Source organism: Xyrauchen texanus, chromosome 12, assembly GCF_025860055.1.
Source record: "Xyrauchen texanus isolate HMW12.3.18 chromosome 12, RBS_HiC_50CHRs, whole genome shotgun sequence".
NCBI lineage: Eukaryota > Metazoa > Chordata > Actinopteri > Cypriniformes > Catostomidae > Xyrauchen > Xyrauchen texanus.
In genome coordinates, this window is record NC_068287.1 from 44,352,428 (window position 1) to 44,374,632 (window position 22,205).

At 37.7% G+C, this 22,205-nt stretch overlaps 2 protein-coding genes across 4 annotated transcripts in view; both read left to right on the forward strand.

Moving 5' to 3' along the window:
- Nucleotides 1-22,205, forward strand: part of LOC127653192 (uncharacterized) — a 104,258-nt gene that overhangs the window by 14,742 nt on the left and 67,311 nt on the right. The window contains exons 4-6 of one of the 3 annotated variants that reach the window (XM_052139778.1): nt 2,460-2,561; nt 2,836-2,931; nt 4,793-4,885. The exons of 1 other annotated variant lie outside the window; for it this stretch is intronic. In XM_052139778.1, coding sequence (XP_051995738.1) covers nt 2,460-2,561; nt 2,836-2,931; nt 4,793-4,885 — 291 coding nt within the window. The remainder of the gene's footprint in view (nt 1-2,459; nt 2,562-2,835; nt 2,932-4,792; nt 4,886-22,205) is intronic. One more of the 3 variants, XM_052139777.1, reaches the window with a different exon arrangement.
- Nucleotides 5,057-20,821, forward strand: LOC127653212 (uncharacterized). The gene is made up of 12 exons (XM_052139817.1): nt 5,057-5,131; nt 8,993-9,109; nt 11,559-11,624; nt 11,889-11,972; nt 12,267-12,356; nt 13,274-13,351; nt 16,626-16,688; nt 16,921-17,016; nt 17,408-17,497; nt 19,977-19,995; nt 20,097-20,148; nt 20,264-20,821. Exons 2-12 carry the CDS (start codon nt 9,076-9,078, stop codon nt 20,318-20,320), a joined length of 729 nt encoding a protein of 242 aa, XP_051995777.1. The 5' UTR covers nt 5,057-5,131; nt 8,993-9,075; the 3' UTR covers nt 20,321-20,821.

A 22,205-nucleotide genomic window follows, 5' to 3' on the forward strand; every position in this document is an offset into this window, starting at 1 on the left:
CTGCTCGGGCTGCTGCTGTTGGTGGTTTTCTGCCTGTCGTTCGGTCTGTCTTTGTTCTAAATCAGAATCGGCAACAAGCAAATCTATCTGTCGCTGTTCTCTGTCGCTGTTCTGTCTGTCCTGTCTGTTGCTCTTCTGTCTGTTGTGTGGCTCTTTTTGCTGTGGCTGATCTTTCAGTAAAAAACAAAATGTCTTTACTCCTCTTTTCTCCTGGCCTTGCCTTATTGCGGGGCATACTTGAAACCTTCAGGAATTTAAATGATCATGTTTAATACATACACTAATGTATCATTTACAGCATGTATATAGCCCTTACTAAAATGTGACCCTGGCCTGGACCACAAAACCAGTCATGAGCCGCACGGGTATTTGTGGAAATAGCCAACAATACATCATATGGGTAAAAATTATAGATTTTTCTTTTATGCCAAAAATCATTAGGATATTAAGTAAAGATCATGTTCCACGAAGATATTTTGTAAATTTCCTACCGTAAATATATAAAACATTTATTTTTGTAAGTGAATGCAGCACAATCGCGAACATAAATGAACAACTTTAAAGGCGATTTTTGGTAAATCAAGTTCATACACGTGCAACGTTAGTCTGGTTTTGTGCAGGGTCACAATTCACAAAGCTCTCGAAAATGCCTTTAATATAACAACTGAACTCACATAAAACGAATAAGCAAACGTTATAAAGTTTAAGAGCATAAATACTCAAGCATATACTTAAGAAATATAAATAAATATAAAAATAAATACTTACCTGCAGCCGGGGGGAAATGCGAGGGAAAATGCGCCTGGGATGGCTTGTGAAGTAGCGATCGATCGCATGTGAGAAAATGTCGCAAATTCCACAGACAGGGCGGGGCGCTCTTGAACGCCCTCACCGAAAGCATAACTAGTCGATCACGAGTGGCTCAACAGGTAGATCATAGATAAACTCATCTTTCAGGCATTTGACCGACCGGGTTGACACTTAAGCGTGAGAAATCGGTGTGGCGTGTGAGCGTGTGAAACCAATCAAATGCGTGTGTCTCACGGCCAATGCGTGAGAGTTGGCAGCCCTGGAATCATGAGGTCAAAGGAACTGCCTGAAGAGCTCAGAGACAGAATTGTGGCAAGGCACAGATCTGGCCAAGGTTACAAAATAATGTCTGCTGCCCTTAAGGTTCATAAGAGCACAGTGGCCTCCATAATCCTTAAATGGAAGACGTGTGGGATGACCAGAACCCTTCCTAGAGCTGGCCGTCCGGCCAAACTGAGCTATCGGGGGAGAAGAGCCCAAAGATCACTGTGGCTGAGCTCCAGAGATGCAGTCGGGAGATGGGAGAAAGTTGTAGTAAGTCAACCATCACTGCAGCCATCCACCAGTCGGGGCTTTATGACAGAGTGGCCCGACGGAAGCCTCTCCTCAGTACAAGACACATGAAAGCCCGCATGGAGTTTGCTAAAAACACCTGAAGGACTCCAAGATGGTGATAAATAAGATTCTCTGGTCTGATGAGACCAAGATAGAACTTTTTGGCCTTAATTCTAAGCAGTATGTGTGGAGAAAACCAGGCACTGCTCATCACCTGTCCAATACAGTCTCAACAGTGAAGCATGGTGGTGGCAGCATCATGCTGTGGGGGTGTTTTTCAGCTGCAGGGACAGGACGACTGGTTGCAATCGAGGGAAAGATGAATGCAGCCAAGTACAGGGATATCCTGGACAAAAACCTTCTCCAGAGTGCTCTGGACCTCAGACTGGACCGAAGGTTCACCTTCCAACAAGACAATGACCCTAAGCACACCGCTAAAATAACGAAGGAGTGGCTTCACAACAACTCTGTGACTGTTCTTGAATGGCCCAGCCAGAGCCCTGACTTAAACCCAATTGAGCATCTCTGGAGAGACCTGAAAATGGCTGTCCACCAACGTTTACCATCCAACCTGACAGAACTGGAGAGGATCTGCAAGGAGGAATGGCAGAGGATACCCAAATCCAGATGTGAAAAACTTGTTGCATCTTTCCCAAAAAGACTCATGGCTGTATTAGATCAAAAGGGTGCTTCTACTAAATACTGAACAAAGGGTCTGAATACTTAGGACCATGTGATATTTCAGTTTTTCTTTTTAATAAATGTGCAAAAATGTCAACAATTCTGTGTTTTTCTGTCAATATGGGGTGCTGTGTGTACAATAATGAGGAAAACAAATTAACTTAAATGATTTTAGCAAATGGCTGCAATATAACAAAGAGTGAAAAATTTAAGGGGGTCTGAATACTTTCCGTACCCACTGTATTTCCTACCAGTGTGCCAAATTTCACAACTTTTTACCATACAGTTCTATGAGCCACCACAAACTCCCAGCTAGATGATGATAAAAAAATAATAAGCAGAAAACCATAATATATAGGTTTATTCAGTCCAGATATATGCAAAGTTTTGTAACTTATGTTTGTGTTTCACAGGTTTCTCTGATTTACACATAATGGTGCTGATTCTCTGTATTGCTGCATCTGGATCTGCACTTCTGCTGTGCTGTCTGATCTACTGTAAATCAAAAAAGACAGGTGTGATCTTATTCGTAATGTTCTAATTTGCTGTGATAAAACTCACAAATGTGGCCGCGATGGGAGAAAGGTGCCATACTTTGTTCCTGGAGGCCACTCAGTCTTACAGGCTCCATATGGTTAGGATTAAAGTGGGGGTGGGGTTAGGGTATCTGCTACCTGTCTGGAACAATGTGAGGCCCCTTTGTAGTATGGGTGCATGTGGCCTATAATCTATTGCAGTCTAATGCCAAAAGTGTCAGTTAACTGTAATTATTCTGAATCTCCCATCTAGAAACCAGCAGAACAGTGTGGACTCTTCAGGTTTCTCTTGCCTTTTGTCCAAACATCTGTATGTTCTTGGCTTTCATTGTCTGGGGTGCCACTGAGGGTGAGTATTGCAGTTCTTTGATGTTGGTTTTGTTTTAGAATACTGAATATTTAAATCGCAATAATTAAAGAGTGATAATCAATCTCATTTGTGCTTCTGCATATTCAAACTTGAGTGCTGTATCAGAGTTGTGGTGCAATGGGCTTTGCACATGCTCAGAAGCCATTAGAGCGGTTTGCTCATGGGGACCTTGGTTCAGATCCTACCTCCACCTGTCTCACCCCTACTTTACACACTCCAGTTGATTCTAAAATCATAAAGGAAAAAAGCACATAGACACAATGAAAAGAGAAGCTTCAAGTGTTGCTATCTCTGATGAGACTTTTGTGAACCAATGGCGTTTGCCATCATTGACATTAAACCCAGTGCAACAACATGCTAGCTATATTGAGCTAAGTTTGACCATGTGGAGGCACAAATGAGACTTGAGAGCTACAGTTGTAGGGAATATCTTCTGTGAATAATGGTTTACATTTCAGTCTGTTTCTCACAAAAAGCTATCGTACATCGTATTTCTGTCCTTTTTGAAGATTGACACAAAGTGGTCTCAATGTACTTCTGTTGCATGTTAAAGAGCTGATGTGAAACGTTTCCATACACTCACTGAGTACTTCATTAGGAACACTATGGTCCTACTAAAGTGCCTGATGTGTGCTTCTGCTGCTGTAGCCCATCTGCCTCAAGCTTTGACGTGTTGTGATGAGAAGAATATCATATCAGAAAGCACAACTGTACAGAGTGGTTATCTGAGTTACCATAGACTTTCTGTCAGCTCAAACCAGTCTGGCCATTCTCTGTTGACCTCTCTCATCAACAAGGCATTTCTGTCTGCAGAACTGATGCTAACTGGATGTTTTTTGTTTTTGGCAACATTCAGAGTAAATTCCTGAGACTGTTGTGTGTGAAAATCCCAGAAATACTCAAACCAGCCCATCTGGCACCAACAATCAACCCATGCACGAAGTCACCGAGATCACATTTTTAACCATTCTGATGGTTGATGTGAACATTAATTGAAGCTCCTGACCTGTATCCACATGATTTTAAGTGTGTGGTGTTAGGGTTTTAATACTGTTTTTAATACTGTTTCTTGGTATGTTCTTAGTTGCATTCAGCTGCTGAATTCATGGTCCATAAAGATCTTACACGTGATGTGACGTCAATGTGAAATGTTTCCAATCAGAAGAGGGGTTAAAAGAATGTGTGAAGCATTAGATGTGCCATGGTATACATTGTGAAGGCTATTGTCCATAAGTGGTGTAAAATGGGGCACAGCAGTGACGTTCCCAAAAGCTAAAACTAAAAATAAGAAATAAAATAAGAATACTTATCAGGGAGGCTGCTAGGAGACCTACAGCAACATTAAAGGAGCTGCAGGAATATCTGGCAAGTACTCGATGCATGTGACAACAATATCCCCTATTCTTCATTTGTCTGGGCTGTGGGGTAGGGTGGCACAAAACAAACAAACTTGCATGCCCACTCAAAATTTGACAGAACATATATCCAATCACCCAAAAACCATGTGACAAAATGTTTTATGGTCTAATGAAACCAAGGACATTTTTTTTACCCATTATTCTAAAAGAAATGTTTGTGAGAAAGACAACTCATCCCCCAGTGACCATCATATCGACAGTGCAGGACGACTTCTTTTCAGCTGGGACTGGGGCACGGATAGTGCCAAATACCAATCCATGTTGGCACAAAACCTGCAAGAAATCTGAAGATGAAGAGGAATTGTATCTTTCAGCATGATAAATGACCCCAAATCCAAGTCAACAAAGAAATGGCTTGAGAAGAAGATCAAAGCATAATATACTGTATATAACTAACGTCCATCTTTAAAAATGTGTTCCAGGATTTCTGAATGAGACCGTCCCATGCTGTGCTCTTTATATTCTGAGGCCTGTGATGTTGTTGTGGGCTTTGCCCTTTATAAATTATCTTCAAGGTATGTTTGAATGATTTTCCTTTTAACAAAGCAGATTGGTAAAAACTTTATTGTATTTAAATATTTTCATAAAGTACAAACATTTAAGAGTGTTTGTGTTATTATTGTGGCAATCCATTTGAGCTTTTCATTATTTTAAATTGGTGTATCAAATATTTTCTGTTTACAGACGATATTAAATCATGGATTAGGTTTTCACATGTATAGGAAGAGAATTTGCTGTTTTAACAATCGTCGTTTATTCAGGTGGGTAAAATATTACACTGAATTCGACATGTTTATTGTTATTGGGAAGTATATTACATTATAGAAAAATAAAATATATGCCAAAAAATGTTGTAGTTTACACACAATAAAAAAATGAGTTATATAAAGTATTTCTTTATACGCATGCAGAACAGCTGCTTGTATAGAGTTTTAATCTCTCTGAGGGACAATCAGAAAGGAAAATATGGAATGATATTAATCTCATTATTATTAATGAATGCACACATAATTATTCATGTACTAGATACATTTTGTGAATGTATTTTACTAACACAAACAAATGCCATTTGATTTGAATCTGTGGAATTCGGGATTGAATGATTGTGCAGCGATTTGTACAAATACAGACATGTTTGCAAATAAACATGGTCTGTTCTACATTAATAAATCAAAAATTGCTCATGCAAAAATGAATCCGTGCATTTGTGGATCAGAAGACACGCGTGCATTTGTTGACATCTTGTTCGAATCGATCGTGTTCGGTTCATTTGGATTTTGAGACTTCCTTTTCGCAGTTTACAGCATTCCACCCACACACACACACACACACACACACACACACACACACAACTAACGAACAAGCCAGTGCTCTTCATTAACGTGAACACGATTCGTAAATGTGTGTCACTATACAATGAAACAAATGCTTTTCAACCGGTGTCTGTAGAATTAAGAATTACACAAATGTGCAGCAATTTGTACAAATAAAGTCATGTTTGTGAGTATAAATGTTCTGCTTTGTATTAAAGTGTGACAATTTCCGCGTGCAAAAAGGAATCCGTGCATTTGTGCATCAGGCGACACGCGTGCATTTATTGATTCCTTGTTCGAGTGGATCCTGTTCGGTTCATTTGGATTTTGAGACTTGTTTTCCGCACTTTCAGCATTGAGGATCCACACGCAACTGAAAGGCAAGGCAGGCAGCTAACACTAGATGGCAGTCGCAGAGAATTACCGAGTTGGCCTGCCCTGGTTTGAGAACAGATGATAATGGACATTGTTCGCATTCTCCCGAAGAACCTTTAAAACATGGATAATACCATTTTACACCAACAAGCTGGTTGGGTAAGTAACACTAATCTTTTTTTCTTTTATTGCATACTGAAAAGAAGAAAAAAAGTAACTTCCTATAGACTAGCAAGTTAAAAACAATGTACATTTGATATATTTCACATATTAATTACATTTTATAAATATTCATTTGATGAGATATTAACAAAACAATGTTGGCTCTTCATTATGTATGTTAGATTATTGTTTAGAGTGCGAAGCTGATCAGGGAGGAGAGAATGTCCAACTACTAGAATGGCCATAAGCTCATTCTGACCGTTCATACTAGACTGTACCAAATGTCATGTCATATTTACATTCGACACTTCTATTGAGGTTTTAGAATGAAGCTTCTAATGTCTGTCGTCATATTTTATGACGTCATCACCCTAAAAAATTTCAAAATCCTCGAACAAAATCCTCAATTAGAATAAAATAGAATAATATGGATTAAATGGAGCACGGAGCTCAAGCGAACGAGATAGTCCAATATAATACTGATCTTTTTTGTAATATATAATAGTGCTAGACTATACAAAAAATATATGTATATTAGCTGCTAGACTGCCCCAGAAGGTGCGTGCCTCGCTTTGTGTCCAGCAAGTTTTTCACCACAGTGAAAATGTTTCTGAAAGTCTAAACGCCAACAAACATGGATTGAGGCGGAATATTTCATTAGATAAAAACATGTTGTGAATTTTGGAAATTATTAAATCTATATTTTTTCAAAACATGTTGACTTTTGGACTTTACAACGCTCTGGAGTTATTGGAAATGTTTGGACAACACGAATTGGAAACAATCCTATGCAGCCACCACTGGAATCAAAATCCATGAATAAATTAATCTGTTATATTAATAATAAACACCAGGACACGAAATTTAAATTCTAATGAATGTGAAAATGTATTAGTTCATCGACAACCACAGAACTTGCTATTGTAGCTGATTACAGATACAACTTTGATTATTTATATTAAATTATTTTCTTTGTAAAATAAAAACAAATCAATACAATAGCTTATAAAAACATCACCAATGTGTATTTCAATGCATAGTAAAAGCCTTAGACATGTATGAAACACATATAGGCCAAACCCAAAATGGCCAAAACGGTTAATAAAGAATATGAACATTCGCTAAACTGTGGGAAAACGAACTGATTTAGAAAGCAATATTTGTTTTACTGTGAGCAAAAATATCATGCTGTAAAACTATAATGAAAATATTATGCTGTAAAATCATTCTGAACGAATTCTCCTAAAAGTGGGCTCACTTGAAGAAGGCATCTGGTTGTTTTGGGGGCAAACCCCGCACATCATTCACTGACGCTTGTGGATCGATTACTCAACACATGTACTCTCTACCTTCCATGTGTAGATCCCACACACACTACCTTTTGACATTTGTCACAAGTGTCCTTAGTTTTGTTTTTCTTGCAGTTTCTCCACGTACAGAAAACATCAGACGAGCCACGCCAACATTCTCTCCTCCCTGATCAGCTCGCACTCTAAACAATAATCTAACATACATAATGAAGAGCCAACATTGTTTTGTTAATATCTCATCAAATGAATATTTATAAAATGTAATTAATATGTCAAATATATCAAATGTACATTGTTTTTAACTTGCTAGTCTATAGGAAGTTACTTTTTTTTTCTTCTTTTCAGTATGCAAAAAAAGAAAAAAAGATTAGTGTTACTTACCCAACCAGCTTGTTGGTTTAAAATGGTATTATCCATGTTTTAAAGGTTCTTCGGGAGAATGCGAACAATGTCCATTATCATCTGTTCTCAAACCAGGGCAGGCCAACTCGGTAATTCTCTGCGACTGCCATCTAGTGGTAGCTGCCTGCCTTGCCTTTCAGTTGCGTGTGGATCCTCAATGCTGAAAGTGCGGAAAACAAGTCTCAAAATCCAAATGAACCGAACAGGATCCACTCGAACAAGGAATCAATAAATGCACGCGTGTCGCCTGATGCACAAATGCACGGATTCATTTTTGCACGCGGAAATTGTCACACTTTAATACAAAGCAGAACATTTATACTCACAAACATGACTTTATTTGTACAAATTGCTGCACATTTGTGTAATTCTTAATTCTACAGACACCGGTTGAAAAGCATTTGTTTCATTGTATAGTGACACACATTTACGAATCGTGTTCACGTTAATGAAGAGCACTGGCTTGTTCGTTAGTTGTGTGTGTGTGTGTGTGTGTGTGTGTGTGTGTGTGTGTGTGGGTGGAATGCTGTAAACTGCGAAAAGGAAGTCTCAAAATCCAAATGAACCGAACAGGATCGATTCGAACAAGATGTCAACAAATGCACGCGTGTCTTCTGATCCACAAATGCACGGATTCATTTTTGCATGAGCAATTTTTGATTTATTAATGTAGAACAGAACATGTTTATTTGCAAACATGTCTGTATTTGTACAAATCGCTGCACAATCATTCAATCCCGAATTCCACAGATTCAAATCAAATGGCATTTGTTTGTGGTTAGTAAAATACATTCACAAAATGTATCTAGAACATGAATAATTGTGTGTGCATTCATTAATAATAATGAGATTAATATCATTCCATAGGAAAAGCACTATTTAATTAGTCCAAATTGTACAATATTTTATGAGATATTAAATTGATATAAAAGGTTTCTTTTAAAAGAGTAAAGTACACCTTAATGTTGCTTCATATCTGTCATTTTATTGCACTTTATATAATTGATCCTGTATGTATTTATACATATTAATATTTATTTTGAATGTATTTCTCTGCCAGTTCTCTTTGCATATGCCTGGAAGAAGACTGCAGATTATAGTAATAATACACCTCGCATATTTTCTGGATTATTTGGGGGAATTATGTTACTTTTGTGTCTCTTTATCTGCAGAGGAGGTAAGAGTTTCTGTAGAATTTGAGTTATTATAGCTGAAAAAACTTTAACAAATAACAGTTTCACCTTTTTATGAGTGCATGTAATTTGTTTATTGAGATAATTATCATTAAATAGTTTCTTTATAGAACTTTATATAATTTCCAATGTGTTTTTAACTTTTTAGAATTATAATTAAGGTCTGTGGTTAATATTATTGAAGAAACTTTATCTTGTGTTCTTTAAAAGCTACACGGTGAAACTTGAATTTTTAAACAGTTTTTGTGTGAGTGTGTGTGTGTGTGTGTGTGTGTGAGAGTGTGTGTGTGAGAGTGTGTGTGTGAGTGTGTGTGTGTGAGTGTGTGAGCGTGTGTGTGTGTGTGTGTGTGTATGTGTGTGTGTGAGAGTGTGTGTGTGTGTGTGTGTGTATGTGTGAGCGTGTATTTATCACTTTGTGGGGACCAAATGTCCCCATAAGTATAGTAAAACCCGAAATTTTTGACCTTGTGGGGACATTTTGTCGGTCCCCATGAGGAAAACAGCTTATAAATCATACTAAATTATGTTTTTTGAAAATGTAAAAATGCAGAAAGGTTTCTGGGAGGGTTAGGTTTAGGGGTAGGGTTAGGTTTAGGGGATAGAATATAAAGTTTGTACAGTATAAAAACCATTATGTCTATGGAAAGTCCCCATAAAACATGGAAACACAACATGTGTGTGTGTGTGTGTGTGTGTGTGTGTGTGTGTGTGTGTGTGTGTGTGTGTGTAAGTTGCTACATAAGAACTTCAACTATTTAAGAATGTTAGTTTATGTAAGTTTATGTGCTTGAAGAATCAATGCCAGCGTCACACTACCTGATTTATCTTCTGATCTTCAGTTGTAAGCTACATTTATGTAATTGCTGTCCAGTCAGACAACCATTGTGGTCCCAAAGTCTCAGCAAACAGCCCTTTATGGACCCTGTGTGGCTTTGGAGTTAGAACAGGACAGAATATTTAAAAAGTGAATGACCACTGCAGTAAAATACAACTAATACACTATATGGCTGTGAAAGGGCGGAGGGCTTTCACACTTAATATTTAATGAAGTAAAAAGACAAACACATACAGGGCAGCTGCCCGTAATGATCTCTCTCTCTGTCCCACTGCAGTCTCCAGTCGGCCTTTATCCCTCTCTGAGGCTTGATTAGTCTGATTAGGGGCCGGGTGTGTAGCATCACGACCCGGACCCGCCCTCCATCCTGTCACAATGGCCAAAAGTTTGTAGACACCATATGTGCTTGATGAACACTTGATTTCAAACCCTTTGGCATCAGTTTCCCCCATTGCTGTAATAACAGCTTCCACTGTTTTGTGAAGGATTTCCACTATACTGTATTTAGTGACATGACTGCAGGGATTTACCCTCATTCAGACACAAGTCTATCAGTGAGGTCAGGAACTGATGTTGGTCGATGGGGACTGACTTACAGTTGCTGTTCCAGTTCACCCCAAATGTGATCAGTGGGGTTCAGGTTTGGGCGTTGTGCATGCCAGTCAATTTCTTCCATGACAGACACAGTAAACCATTTCTTTGTGAACCTCGCTTTGTTCACAGGGGCGTTGTCATGCTGGATCAGAAAAGGGCTGTCCCCAAATATTTGCCACAAATTTGGACGCACACAAAGCCCAAGCCTTTACATTAAGAAATATTAAGATTTTTCTTTACTGGATTTAATGAGTAACCAAATTTGTTAATTAGAAGGGGGTGTCCACAAACTTTTGGCCATATAGTGTACATAGATTATACCATATATAAGACTCATTTAAACATAAAGGAAACATAGTAAACTTTATTCTTCACACATCAAATGCAAACTTTGTTCCACCAATATACAACCATGGGTAGTGAACTTATTACCAAAAATACAGAGGGTTTGGACCAGAACTAATCAGACGGGTAAAATAACAATTAACCAATTCTGAAACCACACCTTCTGTCACGTTTACATTAACTTGGAAACAAAAGAAAACCCAGAAATCCTGGTGTGGAATTTTTAACATCTGATGTTGATTTACTGAATAAAACTGGAAATGCTGAGATAAAAAATACATTAAAAAAGGAGTTTTTCAGATTGTTGTTGGTTTGTGGATGTCTGCTGCATTGAACTGTTCTGCCATCATCTCTGCTTTCTCTCTGGACCATCTGTGGCGTTGAAGCTGCGGGTCGTCTCTGTTTCTTCAACATATCATTTATTTGTTGTTCTGAATCCATCAAGTGTCATTCTCTTGATTTGTAACATGGCTGGTCATATGATGAAGCACTCAGCAGTGTAGCTCAGTTTCTAAAAATGGTGTGAGTGAACTGAGAGGAAACTGAATTATGACTGTTGGAGTATCTTCATCAAACTCTTCCATCAAGACAGCAATGAAAATACTCTTTGTGTTGAACACTCATTAATGTTAGTGTTTTTATTGTTGTGTTTTTTAAAGGTTTGCTATGTTTGGCATTTGTGCAGTCATTATTTATGATATCTTCATTTGGAGCTTCCAGCTTGGGTAAGAGACTCTCAGTGGAGAGTAAAATGTTATTCTTTCATGATTATTCATTAATCTGATGACACTAATAATCAATAATAACTTTATGAAATTATGTAATAAACAATTATGTGTCATTCTTCCATAACAAGTAAAAGGACCTTATTTTACTCTTTTGAATAAGATCCAGTCAATCAGATTTCTATGTACATGTTTAAGTTTTTGAACTTTTGAGAAATCAGATGGATTGATGAAAAATAATGGACCATTATTCTCTTATTTTAGCTCTTATTTTAGCTCTTCTAGCTGTTGCATTTGTTCAAATCCTACCTCTCTGGTTTTTATCGTTTCTTCATAAAAGACGTAGCGGTAAGTTCATAATGAAATGTTCCTCTCTCTTTACTTGTCTTAAATGATTTTGAATGTCATACTGTTGAATAAAAGTAGAAGTACAATAAACTTTGGTACTAGAAGTCTTTATTAATGAGAATATTTTCTCAGCAGCATTTTTAAATTCTTGAGAAGACAGTTTCAGTTTAACTTTATGATCTTTTACCTGATTTTAATTTTATTATTTTCACATGCTGACAACAAATAAACATTTTACAAGTCATTTCAAAATGGATATGAAAGTTTAATCAATGTGTTCTTTCTTAATTACAGTTCACACCAGAAGATGGATGTTTGCAGTAGTTCTTCTGGATGTCGGTTTGGCATTATTTGTTCTTCTAATCACTTTGGGAAAGGAGGAAGGTATGCTATTACATTTTAAACATTTCAATTAACATTTTTAATAAAATGAATTAAAAAAATTATAATTGTTATATTCTTTTGTGTTGTTTAATAGTAGATTTGTCATGTTACAACATTTAAAAAGCTTCTTTTATTAAAGAGCACATATTGTTTTCAGTGAGGTTGAGATTAGGACACTGGAGGCTTGGACTGGGATAGAGATCATTTTAATAGATTTGAAGTGTTGATTCAGTGCAATAGATAATATGAAAAATAACACAATTAATCTTGTCCCTGACCTTACGTACTGGAAATTCTCCGTGAGGAATTCTTCTATCCAAAGCGTCTTGATGTTTTTGGGAAGTTAACCTGACACAAGATGCTAAAAACAGTGAGATACAATCCAAATAAAGTTATCTACAAAAGCACAAACTGAGCGCGTCCTGTGAGAGATTCACCAACTCAACTGAAAAATAAATTGCAGTATTGGCCAATAATACACCCATTTCTTTATTATATGGAAATAAAAGAAACAATTAATTTAATTTCAAAATAATAATTTTGTCTAATCAATGTTTTACTTGTATGTTCTCATACATTTTTTTTTTAAATTATTGGTATTATATTCATCTTATATTTCATATCATTATCTTAAGAATTTGATTCTAGATAATCTTTATTTGGGGCTTTTTTGGTAATAATTGATAAATGTGATTATTTGTGATTTAATAAAATGTATTAATCAGCACATCTTTGAATTTGATTAAATGTTTTGATTGATTGACCTCATTTTTAACAACATTAACTACATCAAGATCAACTATTGCACACACTTTACTTACTGGATGATAGAACTTAATTATCTACTTTATTCATATGATGATGTTGTGTTAATCAAAATTAAGTTTTTCTGTATGTTTGTTTGTTTTAATTCACAGGTTTCTTTGGATGGACATGTGTCATTTTATTTCTCCAAGTTCTAAGGATGATGGCATTCTTTGAAGACCGTGTGTTTGGTAATGAATCACTAAATTCTGAATTGCCGTGTGGTCTTTCATCACACTTCACTGTATATATAGTTATTTTAATTTAAAACTAAAATGAGTCACATGGAAAATGGGAAAGATGCCCTTCTTACATGTTTAGATATGGTATCATTTAACTAATGCTGAAAGGGATAGTTCATCCAAAAATGAAAAATACAAATTCAGTCATTGTTTACTCACCCCTGTGTTGTTATAACCCCGTATGACTTTCTTTCTGTTTCTTAACACAAAGGGAGAAATCATGAAAAATAAATCAAATAAAAATTGTGCTCAGTGATGTCATACAATGGCAGTTTATTATGATAAATATTGAATATAAGTGATTTTTTTTCACTTTCTTTCTTCTGCAGAACACAAATTAAGATTTTAAGAATAATATTTCAGCTCTGTAGGACCATACAAGCACAAGTGAATGGTGACCAGAACTCAGAAGGTCCAGAAAGCTCATAAAGGTCAAATAAAAGTAATCCATACGACTCCAGTGGTTTTAATCCATGTATTCAGAAGTTATATGAAAGGTGTTGGTGAGAAACAAATCAATATTTAAGTCCTTTTTACTCTAAATCTCCACTTAAGCTTTTACATCTGAAAGTCACATGCAGTGCCTGTTAGTTTCAATAACACATCTAAAAGTGAAACTTAGTGGAGATTTAAAATAAAAAGGACTTCTATATTGATCCGTTTCTCACCCACACCTATTATATTGCTTCAGAAGACATGGATTAAACCACTGGAGTCTTGCGGATTACTTTTATGCTGCTTTATGAGCTTTTTGGACCTTCTGAGTTCCTACTCAGAGCTGAAATACAGTATATCACTGAATACACTTATGGCAGGTGTGTCTTGAATGGTTTATACATTACTATTCAAAAAATGTATCTATGGGAAAACGAAACTAATTTTTACTTCTGTTCTGGAATTCGACTTTTGCACTATATTGCTGTGCTCACAGTATTGTGTTGTTGAAATGTGTCCAAATGTAATACGTGCACAGCAGTGATGTCGAAACTACCATAAAATTTTAGCTTGCTACAAGCTTCTCATATAAATCAAGCTTCTCTTTTGAAAAATAATAAGCTACACCACAAGCTAACAAATAGTTTAAAATCTACATTAAAAAGAAATTAATGTTGTTTATGTTTTTTCATAAAATGTTTTATTTTAAATGAATACTGCAATTATCACATCATTTTCTCAATTTCAATTAATTAAAATGGACGGTCTGTTTTTTTTACCTTTGCCAAATCTTGGTCTGGCACTTAGGGGCTCTGCTAGAGACTGAGCAGACATGTCCAATGGGTTTTACAGTTTAGCTTGGGGAAGGTTACATGGATAAAGATAAGAAGAGGTAACCGCGGCTCTAAAGAGAAAGAGACCCACAATGACTCGTTCCCTCCGAACGGGGGTTACAACAGTAACCTAGATGTTTTTCAATGCAGGTTTAGTGTAATTTGACTTCAAGAAGGCCGGTTCTGATTCAGGTTTCATTTTGTTCCCCGTCTGTTGCTCACTTCGTTGTTGTGTTGAAGGAGTGACACTAGGGCTCTCTCTCAAGTGCTGAATATACCTCTGGTCTATGAAAAAAGGTCAATAAGGAGTTGGCAGACAGTATTTGCATACCCCGCCCCCGGACATACGGGTATAAAAGCAGGAAAATACGTTGTGTTCATTCAGAAATTTTCTTCGGAGCCGATGTTCGTGCATGCAGTCAGCTGCGAGTCACACACCTGTTCCTGTTCCTCTGATGCTTTTGCTGCTGTTGGATCTACGGCGCACTTCAGTGGCTTTCTCCTTCTCTGCACACCAGTGCAGTTTGCCCCTGGGTGCTTCGACAGTGCAAACAACTTAAAAGAGTTTATTTAAAAGAGTGATTTTCTCTAAAAGAGCAATACATAGCGGTGTTGAACCGGCCGGCCGGTTCTGACGAGATCCAGAGGACGCCTCTATCGGACCTCCTCCTCTGTCACTAACCCGCCCCTGTCGGCTGTGCTGGAGCAAGGTAAGTAGGTATGTAGGTAAGTGCTTTGAGCCTTTTCTCAGCACCAGAGCCTCGGGACGCGCCCTTGCTTCCCGACGCCGTAATACCTGCTCTGCCTCCCTTCACGGGCGTCCGCTTTACCGCAGTACACGGCAAGCATGCCAAGTCCCTGCATACGGAACTCTCTTACTCAAAGACGCGATAGAGCCTGTCCCTCCAACCGAGATGAAGATGGGTTTCTACAGCCCTTACTTCATTGTACCCAAGAAAGGCGGCGGCTTATGACTGATCTTGGACTTGCGAGTTTTCAACCGGGCTTTGCACAAACTCCCGTTCAAAATGCTCACGCAAAAACACATCCTAACTTGCGTCTGGCATCTAGATTGGTTCGCAGCGGTAGACCTGAAGGGCACGTACTTCCATGTCTCAATATTGCCTTCCTTCATTTTGCATTCGACGGCCAGGCATATCAGTATAAGGTCCTCCCCTTCGGCATGTCTCTGTCCCTCGCATCTTCACGAAAGGCGCAGAGGCAGCCCAGCTCAGAGAAGCCGGCATTTGCGTACTCAGTTACCTCGACGACTGGCTCATTCTTTCCCACTCCCGAGAGTTACTATGTGCTCACAGAGACCAGGTGCTCAGGCACCTCAGCCGATTGGGGCTTCAGGTCAACTGGGAAAAGAGCAAACTCACCCCGGTTCAGAGCATCTGTTGCGGAAGATCTAGCTGGTCTACCACCTACCGTCGTAGACACAATCAACCAAGCCAGGGCCCCCTCCACCAGGCAACTTTATGCCCTGAATTGGCGCTTGTTCGCAAATTGGTGCATTACATTGGTGCTCATTGGCCTTTTTTCATGCATCAGAGGCATATTCTGCGCTCGAGAGAGACCCCTAGTGTCGCTTCTTTGACACGTCTCGTTCCCTCCATCAGGGAATGGAGGTTACATTCGTTCACTATTTTGAATGTTTACAACATTCTGTGCTGAGGTATATAAATGTTTTTGTTTTTATCTATTGACATTTCGCAATTTATTCAAAAGTTTTCTTCAGTTCTGGGGTGTTGAAAATCACGTGCATAGTCTTCAAATAATTTAATATGTTGCAAACATCAAATTCCCTCCATAACAGAATAATAGAAGATCTGAATGAGTGAAGGAAGCTGTGAACTGGAATAAAAATATGTTCTTATTAGAACAGATGAAGACAAATCCATATATTCTGCTTCTCTTTATATCTCCTCATATTTTCAGTTTTGTTTTAACAGTGGCTGAACATGCAGGAGAACAGACACAACAGACTGAAATGGGACAACAAGGAACAAATCTGTGTAATTAATGATTACTACATAATTCTTTAAACTGCAAATTTCATTCATCTAAAATTTACAAGATTTGAAAAAAATATAATTCATAATAACAAATATCTAATTATTGCATTTATACAATAAAGAAAACTGTAGTATTGTTGTTGAAATAAAAAGAGAGATATTCAAAGGTAAATAATAAAAGCTAATAATATGAATATTTAAAATGTGATATTTTGTGCATTTTTTGTTTCAGTGTCTCTCTGTAATGTATTCATGTACATGTTTGGAGCAGTCGGTGTCATTTTGTTGAACTCTGTTGCTCTGACAGCAGAACTGGTACAGAAATCAAGTGAGTGAACATTTAATTTCATACAGTATTTTGATGATTACACAGAATGATCTTAGTCTGCGAGTGTAATGTATCCAATGACTTACTCGGCAACCAATGAGTGCGGTGCGTTTTTATCTGTCTCGTGTATTTATTCATGTTGTTCTTTTCTACAAATACTCTTGAGTGTGTCACTGATAGTGTAACAGTGCTGATCATTCAGTGAGGTCTACAGAACATTTACAATTTAAACACACCATGTTGCAAAGTTAGACATTGACATTAATCATGAACATGTTGCATTAATATATTTAATCTTGCTTTACCCATTTTTTAAATGTACAGTATATCCTCATCTTTAAATTGTAATTGTCTTAATCTTTGTGTAATTCATAATTTTGGGAATTTGTAGAACATGGCGAGCGCGCATTGGAGGATCTGCGATTCATTGTTTTTCCATCTGAATGTGTTTTTGTCTTATATTGGTTTCTGTTCACTTTCTGTAAGTATCTTTCAAATCATTTATTAAGATGTGCTTTAATTTTACATTTAAATGTTTATCTACTTTTAGAAAACTTTAAATGGATTCAGGTTTCTCACACATGGACTGTGTTTGTGTGTGTTGATTGACAGTTTAATAACTGAAATACTCTGTTAATTAAAGTCCTTTCAGTAATTAATGCTACACAATTTGAATGTAAAAAGTATTTCTGAAGGAGGTTTAATGGTGTGAAAATAAGACAAATATTTAAGAAGGAATTTCACAGTCTGATTTAGTTTGTATGTTTTTGCTGTTGTTTAACTGATATGTAGAAAAGACCGGGGCTAGTTGTCACAAGGGCTACATTTATGTAATAAAACAGTTATTGTATGAATTATACCACTTAAATATAATAATTTAGAAATGTTACTTATTGTAGTAGCTGGTGGGTAAATAAGTGAACGCAATAAAACTTCACTGACATACATTCCTACAAGAGTAAAATATATAATGAAGTTTAAGCAAAAGTTTCAACTCTGGGACAATTTCATTAATGTCAGGTCAGGGAAAGCTGTTGTAGCAATGAGGGAGGTCACAAGAGCAGGATCTAAATGCAGCTTTTTTAATAAGAATAAAACTAAATACAAAACAGGATGAACACAAAAACAGGGCAAGACAGGAAACCAGAAAGCAAAAACAAACATGACTGAAACCGGGGCATGAACTGGGGAGAAACATTAACAACCGACAAAGGAGAACAGAAAAACAGGGCATTATATACATGAGGGATAATTATGTAAATGACACACAGGTGAAAACAATGGGGAACAGCTGGAAGTGATCAGAGCAGGGGATTATGGGAAGTGTAGTCCAGGGGAACAGATGACTATTATGTTAATTATATTTGTGCAGGTTGTCGCATGTTTTACAGCAAATGTCATAATTTTATTCAGTTTATCAATTGCAGTATTTGTTGTCCAAAACAATGGATTGATATTTGTGTACTTTACCTTTTCCATTTTAATTGTCCTGTTTCATGAACTGATTTGTTCTTCATAATTGTTTTACTGTCAGATATTGCTGAAAGGACATTTGTAGGCAGTTTAATGCTAGTGTAGATTTGAAGAGAGGTGTAGATTTACATGAAACCTTATTTAAAAGGTTAATTTGAACAGTATTTATATATTATCTACACTCACCTAAAGGATTATTAGGAACACCATACTAATACTGTGTTTGACCCCCTTTCGCCTTCAGAACTGCCTTAATTCTACGTGGCATTGATTCAACAAGGTGCTGAAAGCATTCTTTAGAATTGTTGGCCCATATTGATAGGATAGCATCTTGCAGTTGATGGAGATTTGTGGGATGCACATCCAGGGCACGCAGCTCCCGTTCCACCACATCCCAAAGATGCTCTATTGGGTTGAGATCTGGTGACTGTGGGGGCCATTTTAGTACAGTGAACTCATTGTCATGTTCAAGAAACCAATTTGAAATGATTCGAGCTTTGTGACATGGTGCATTATCTTGCTGGAAGTAGCCATCAGAGGATGGGTACATGGTGGCCATAAAGGGATGGACATGGTCAGAAACAATGCTCAGGTAGGCCGTGGCATTTAAGCGATGCCCAATTGGCACTAAGGGGCCTAAAGTGTGCCAAGAAAACATCCCCCACACCATTACACCACCACCACCAGCCTGCACAGTGGTAACAAGGCATGATGGATCCATGTTCTCATTCTGTTTACGCCAAATTCTGACTCTACCATCTGAATGTCTCAACAGAACTCGAGACTCATCAGACCAGGCAACATTTTTCCAGTCTTCAACTGTCCAATTTTGGTGAGCTCTTGCAAATTGTAGCCTCTTTTTCCTATTTGTAGTGGAGATGAGTGGTACCGGTGGGGTCTTCTGCTGTTGTAGCCCATCCGCCTCAAGGTTGTGCGTGTTGTGGCTTCACAAATGCTTTGCTGCATACCTCGGTTGTAACGAGTGGTTATTTCAGTCAAAGTTGCTCTTCTATCAGCTTGAATCAGTCGGCCCATTCTCCTCTGACCTCTAGCATCAACAAGGCATTTTTAGCCCACAGGACTGCCGCATACTGGATGTTTTTCCCTTTTCACACCATTCTTTGTAAACCCTAGAAATGGTTGTGCGTGAAAATCCCAGTAACTGAGCAGATTGTGAAATACTCAGACTGGCCCGTCTGGCACCAACAACCATGCCACGCTCAAAATTGCTTAAATCACCTTTCTTTCCCATTCTGACATTCAGTTTGGAGTTCAGGAGATTGTCTTGACCAGGACCACACCCCTAAATGCATTGAAGCAACTGCCATGTGATTGGTTGATTAGATAATTGCATTAATGAGAAATTGAACAGGTGTTCCTAATAATCCTTTAGGTGAGTGTATATATTAAACTGTAGATATTCAACCTATATATTCATTCTCTCACTCTCTGTGCTGTTTTTCTCTCTAATGGCTCTAATTTCATAGGGAAAACTATAAAACCTAAGTAAGTTGAAATTTTCAAACCTTTAATATAGTTATAATAAATATTGGTGTACAACAATATTTAGTCTGTCACAGGTGTTTAAATCCGGTTGTCTTTTACAGATCTGTAAACAATGGAGGGAATGTACATCAAAGACACAGACGTAACCATCCGGTAATGTAAAGTTTATATACCATGTATCTGATTATCTCCAGATTCATTATTAATGTATTAAAATAAAGTGATGTTGCCATTTTTTAATTTCGTGCATGTCTTTTCTTGAACACAGAACGCAGCAGAGATTCATGAAATGCAGAATCTGTCTTCACCTGATTCACAGAAATAATGAGAGAAACTGATTGATCTGATCACATGATGAATCTCTCGGCTCCCTTGAAAAACAAGATGAGAGTCAAGATTCATTTTACTGTTTTTTTGTGCGTTTATCAGTTCACAATATTGTCCGACAAAGTCAGAATGAATTTCGCTACACTGAAACTAAGAAAAATGACTTCAAAGTTTTATTTTACAAATGTGTATTATAAAATAGTCTCATACTGTTTTCTCTAAAGCTCAGTACAGTTGAGTCAGATTTATCTGTTACACTGTTGGACAGATCAAAAGAAACTTGATTTCAGCCATAACTTAAAGTGTAAACTCTTTTAAACATGTTGATAGATGTGCCAATCTTTGTATTTTAAGATGTTTTATTATTTTTATAATATTCTGTCATTATGGTACTAGGATGTCATGCAAAAAATAATACTCATGAAGTCTTCACCATTATTCCTAAAATCTTTCCTGTGGGGTGGATCACCCTTGTGTAAAATAAAACTAGATTTTCTAATCTCTGATATGACTCGTGTGAGTGTACAATAATTTTAAACATATTTATACTTAGTTCACATTTTTAAGTGTTTGAAGTGATTGCATCTGTTGGCATTTGTTGGGGCAGTGTGTGCCTTAACTTACTGAGTACTGTCTGTGCTGTGCTGTCTGAGTTAGGTTGAACAATATTTCTACTTGCCCTGACCCAACACTTTAAATGTCTTTAAAACCACAAAATGATAAAAGAAAAAGTAGCCCTGTAGATTTCTAGCTTCTAAAATGATAATATACCTGTGACAAGGCAGGCAAGGAATGAGGATCTTCATGCAGCTTTTTTAAACTGAAAAATAAACAAGCTAACTGAGAATAAAAGGAAAACCAACACAGGGAACCTAGCACAGAGCATAGACAAAACATGCAAAAACTGACAAAAGGAAACAATCAGGGAATGAGAAACAATCAGGGAGAAACTAAACAAGTATTCCAACATAAAAGCACAAAAACAAAAGACAACAGGAAATATGACAGAGCAGATTCCAGACACTACAAAAAAAGTGTAGGGGAAAGCATGTGGTTCAGGGGAGCACAAGGGTCAAACAGGCAGTTCAAGGAAGCACAAGGGGAGAAGACTGGGTCATGAGGCCTGGGTAAGGTCAACAGAACCGCAGGAGGAGGAGTCTCTGGGGGAGCGTGCGGAGCCATGGGAGGAATAGAAGCCTGTAGTACTAGAACAACTATGTGAGTTAACAGGTAAATTAGAAAATCTTTATTTTGTGTTTTATTGAATTGCTTTGTGACAAATTTCATTTACTTCTCCAAATTTTTACAGTAAAGTGAGTCTTACTCGGCCTTACGCTTGTTTCTGTGTTTGAAATATATTAAACACATATTTGCTGAAATAACAACGGTGCATGGTTTTTACCAAAACATGCTACTGAGATGACAATAATGAGGTCCTCGACCCTCTTGATGGAAGCAAGCGGAATCAGAAGGCCAATCTTCAGATGAGTGCGCACAGATCGACTGAGTCTAGTGGCTCGAATGGGGTTTTCCTGAGGGCCCACAGGGGGTGCAGAGAGACCCTGTGAGGTGAACAGGCATGGCCTGGGAGGATTCAGCCTCCGGGCACCTCCTAAGGGACCCGATGACCAGGTCGTGCTCCCACAAGGGCTTAATGTCCACTGTATCGCGGTGGGCCGGTATAGTAGATACAACATCTTCAGGGGGTCAGCTGCCCCTCCAACCTCTTGTGCAGAAATGAGAGCACTGACCTGATTGCACATTTCTGTGGGTCTTCTGATTGGGAAGAGCACCAGCTTCGAACAGTTGCCACTTTAGGGCGTGGAGCTGCCTGGTAGAGGGAGCTCTGGCTTGGTTGACCGTGCCTTACCGAAGACTTACCC

Excerpts from the sequence above, each read along its gene's own strand:
- LOC127653212 (XM_052139817.1), top strand. The coding sequence starts at position 9,076 with ATGTTACTTTTGTGTCTCTTTATCTGCAGAGGAG. Across the intron at positions 12,357-13,273 it reads CACTTTGGGAAAGGAGGAAG|GTTTCTTTGGATGGACATGT; the intron begins GTATGCTATTAC and ends TTTAATTCACAG. Across the intron at positions 16,689-16,920 it reads ACAACAAGGAACAAATCTGT|TGTCTCTCTGTAATGTATTC; the intron begins GTAATTAATGAT and ends TTTTTGTTTCAG.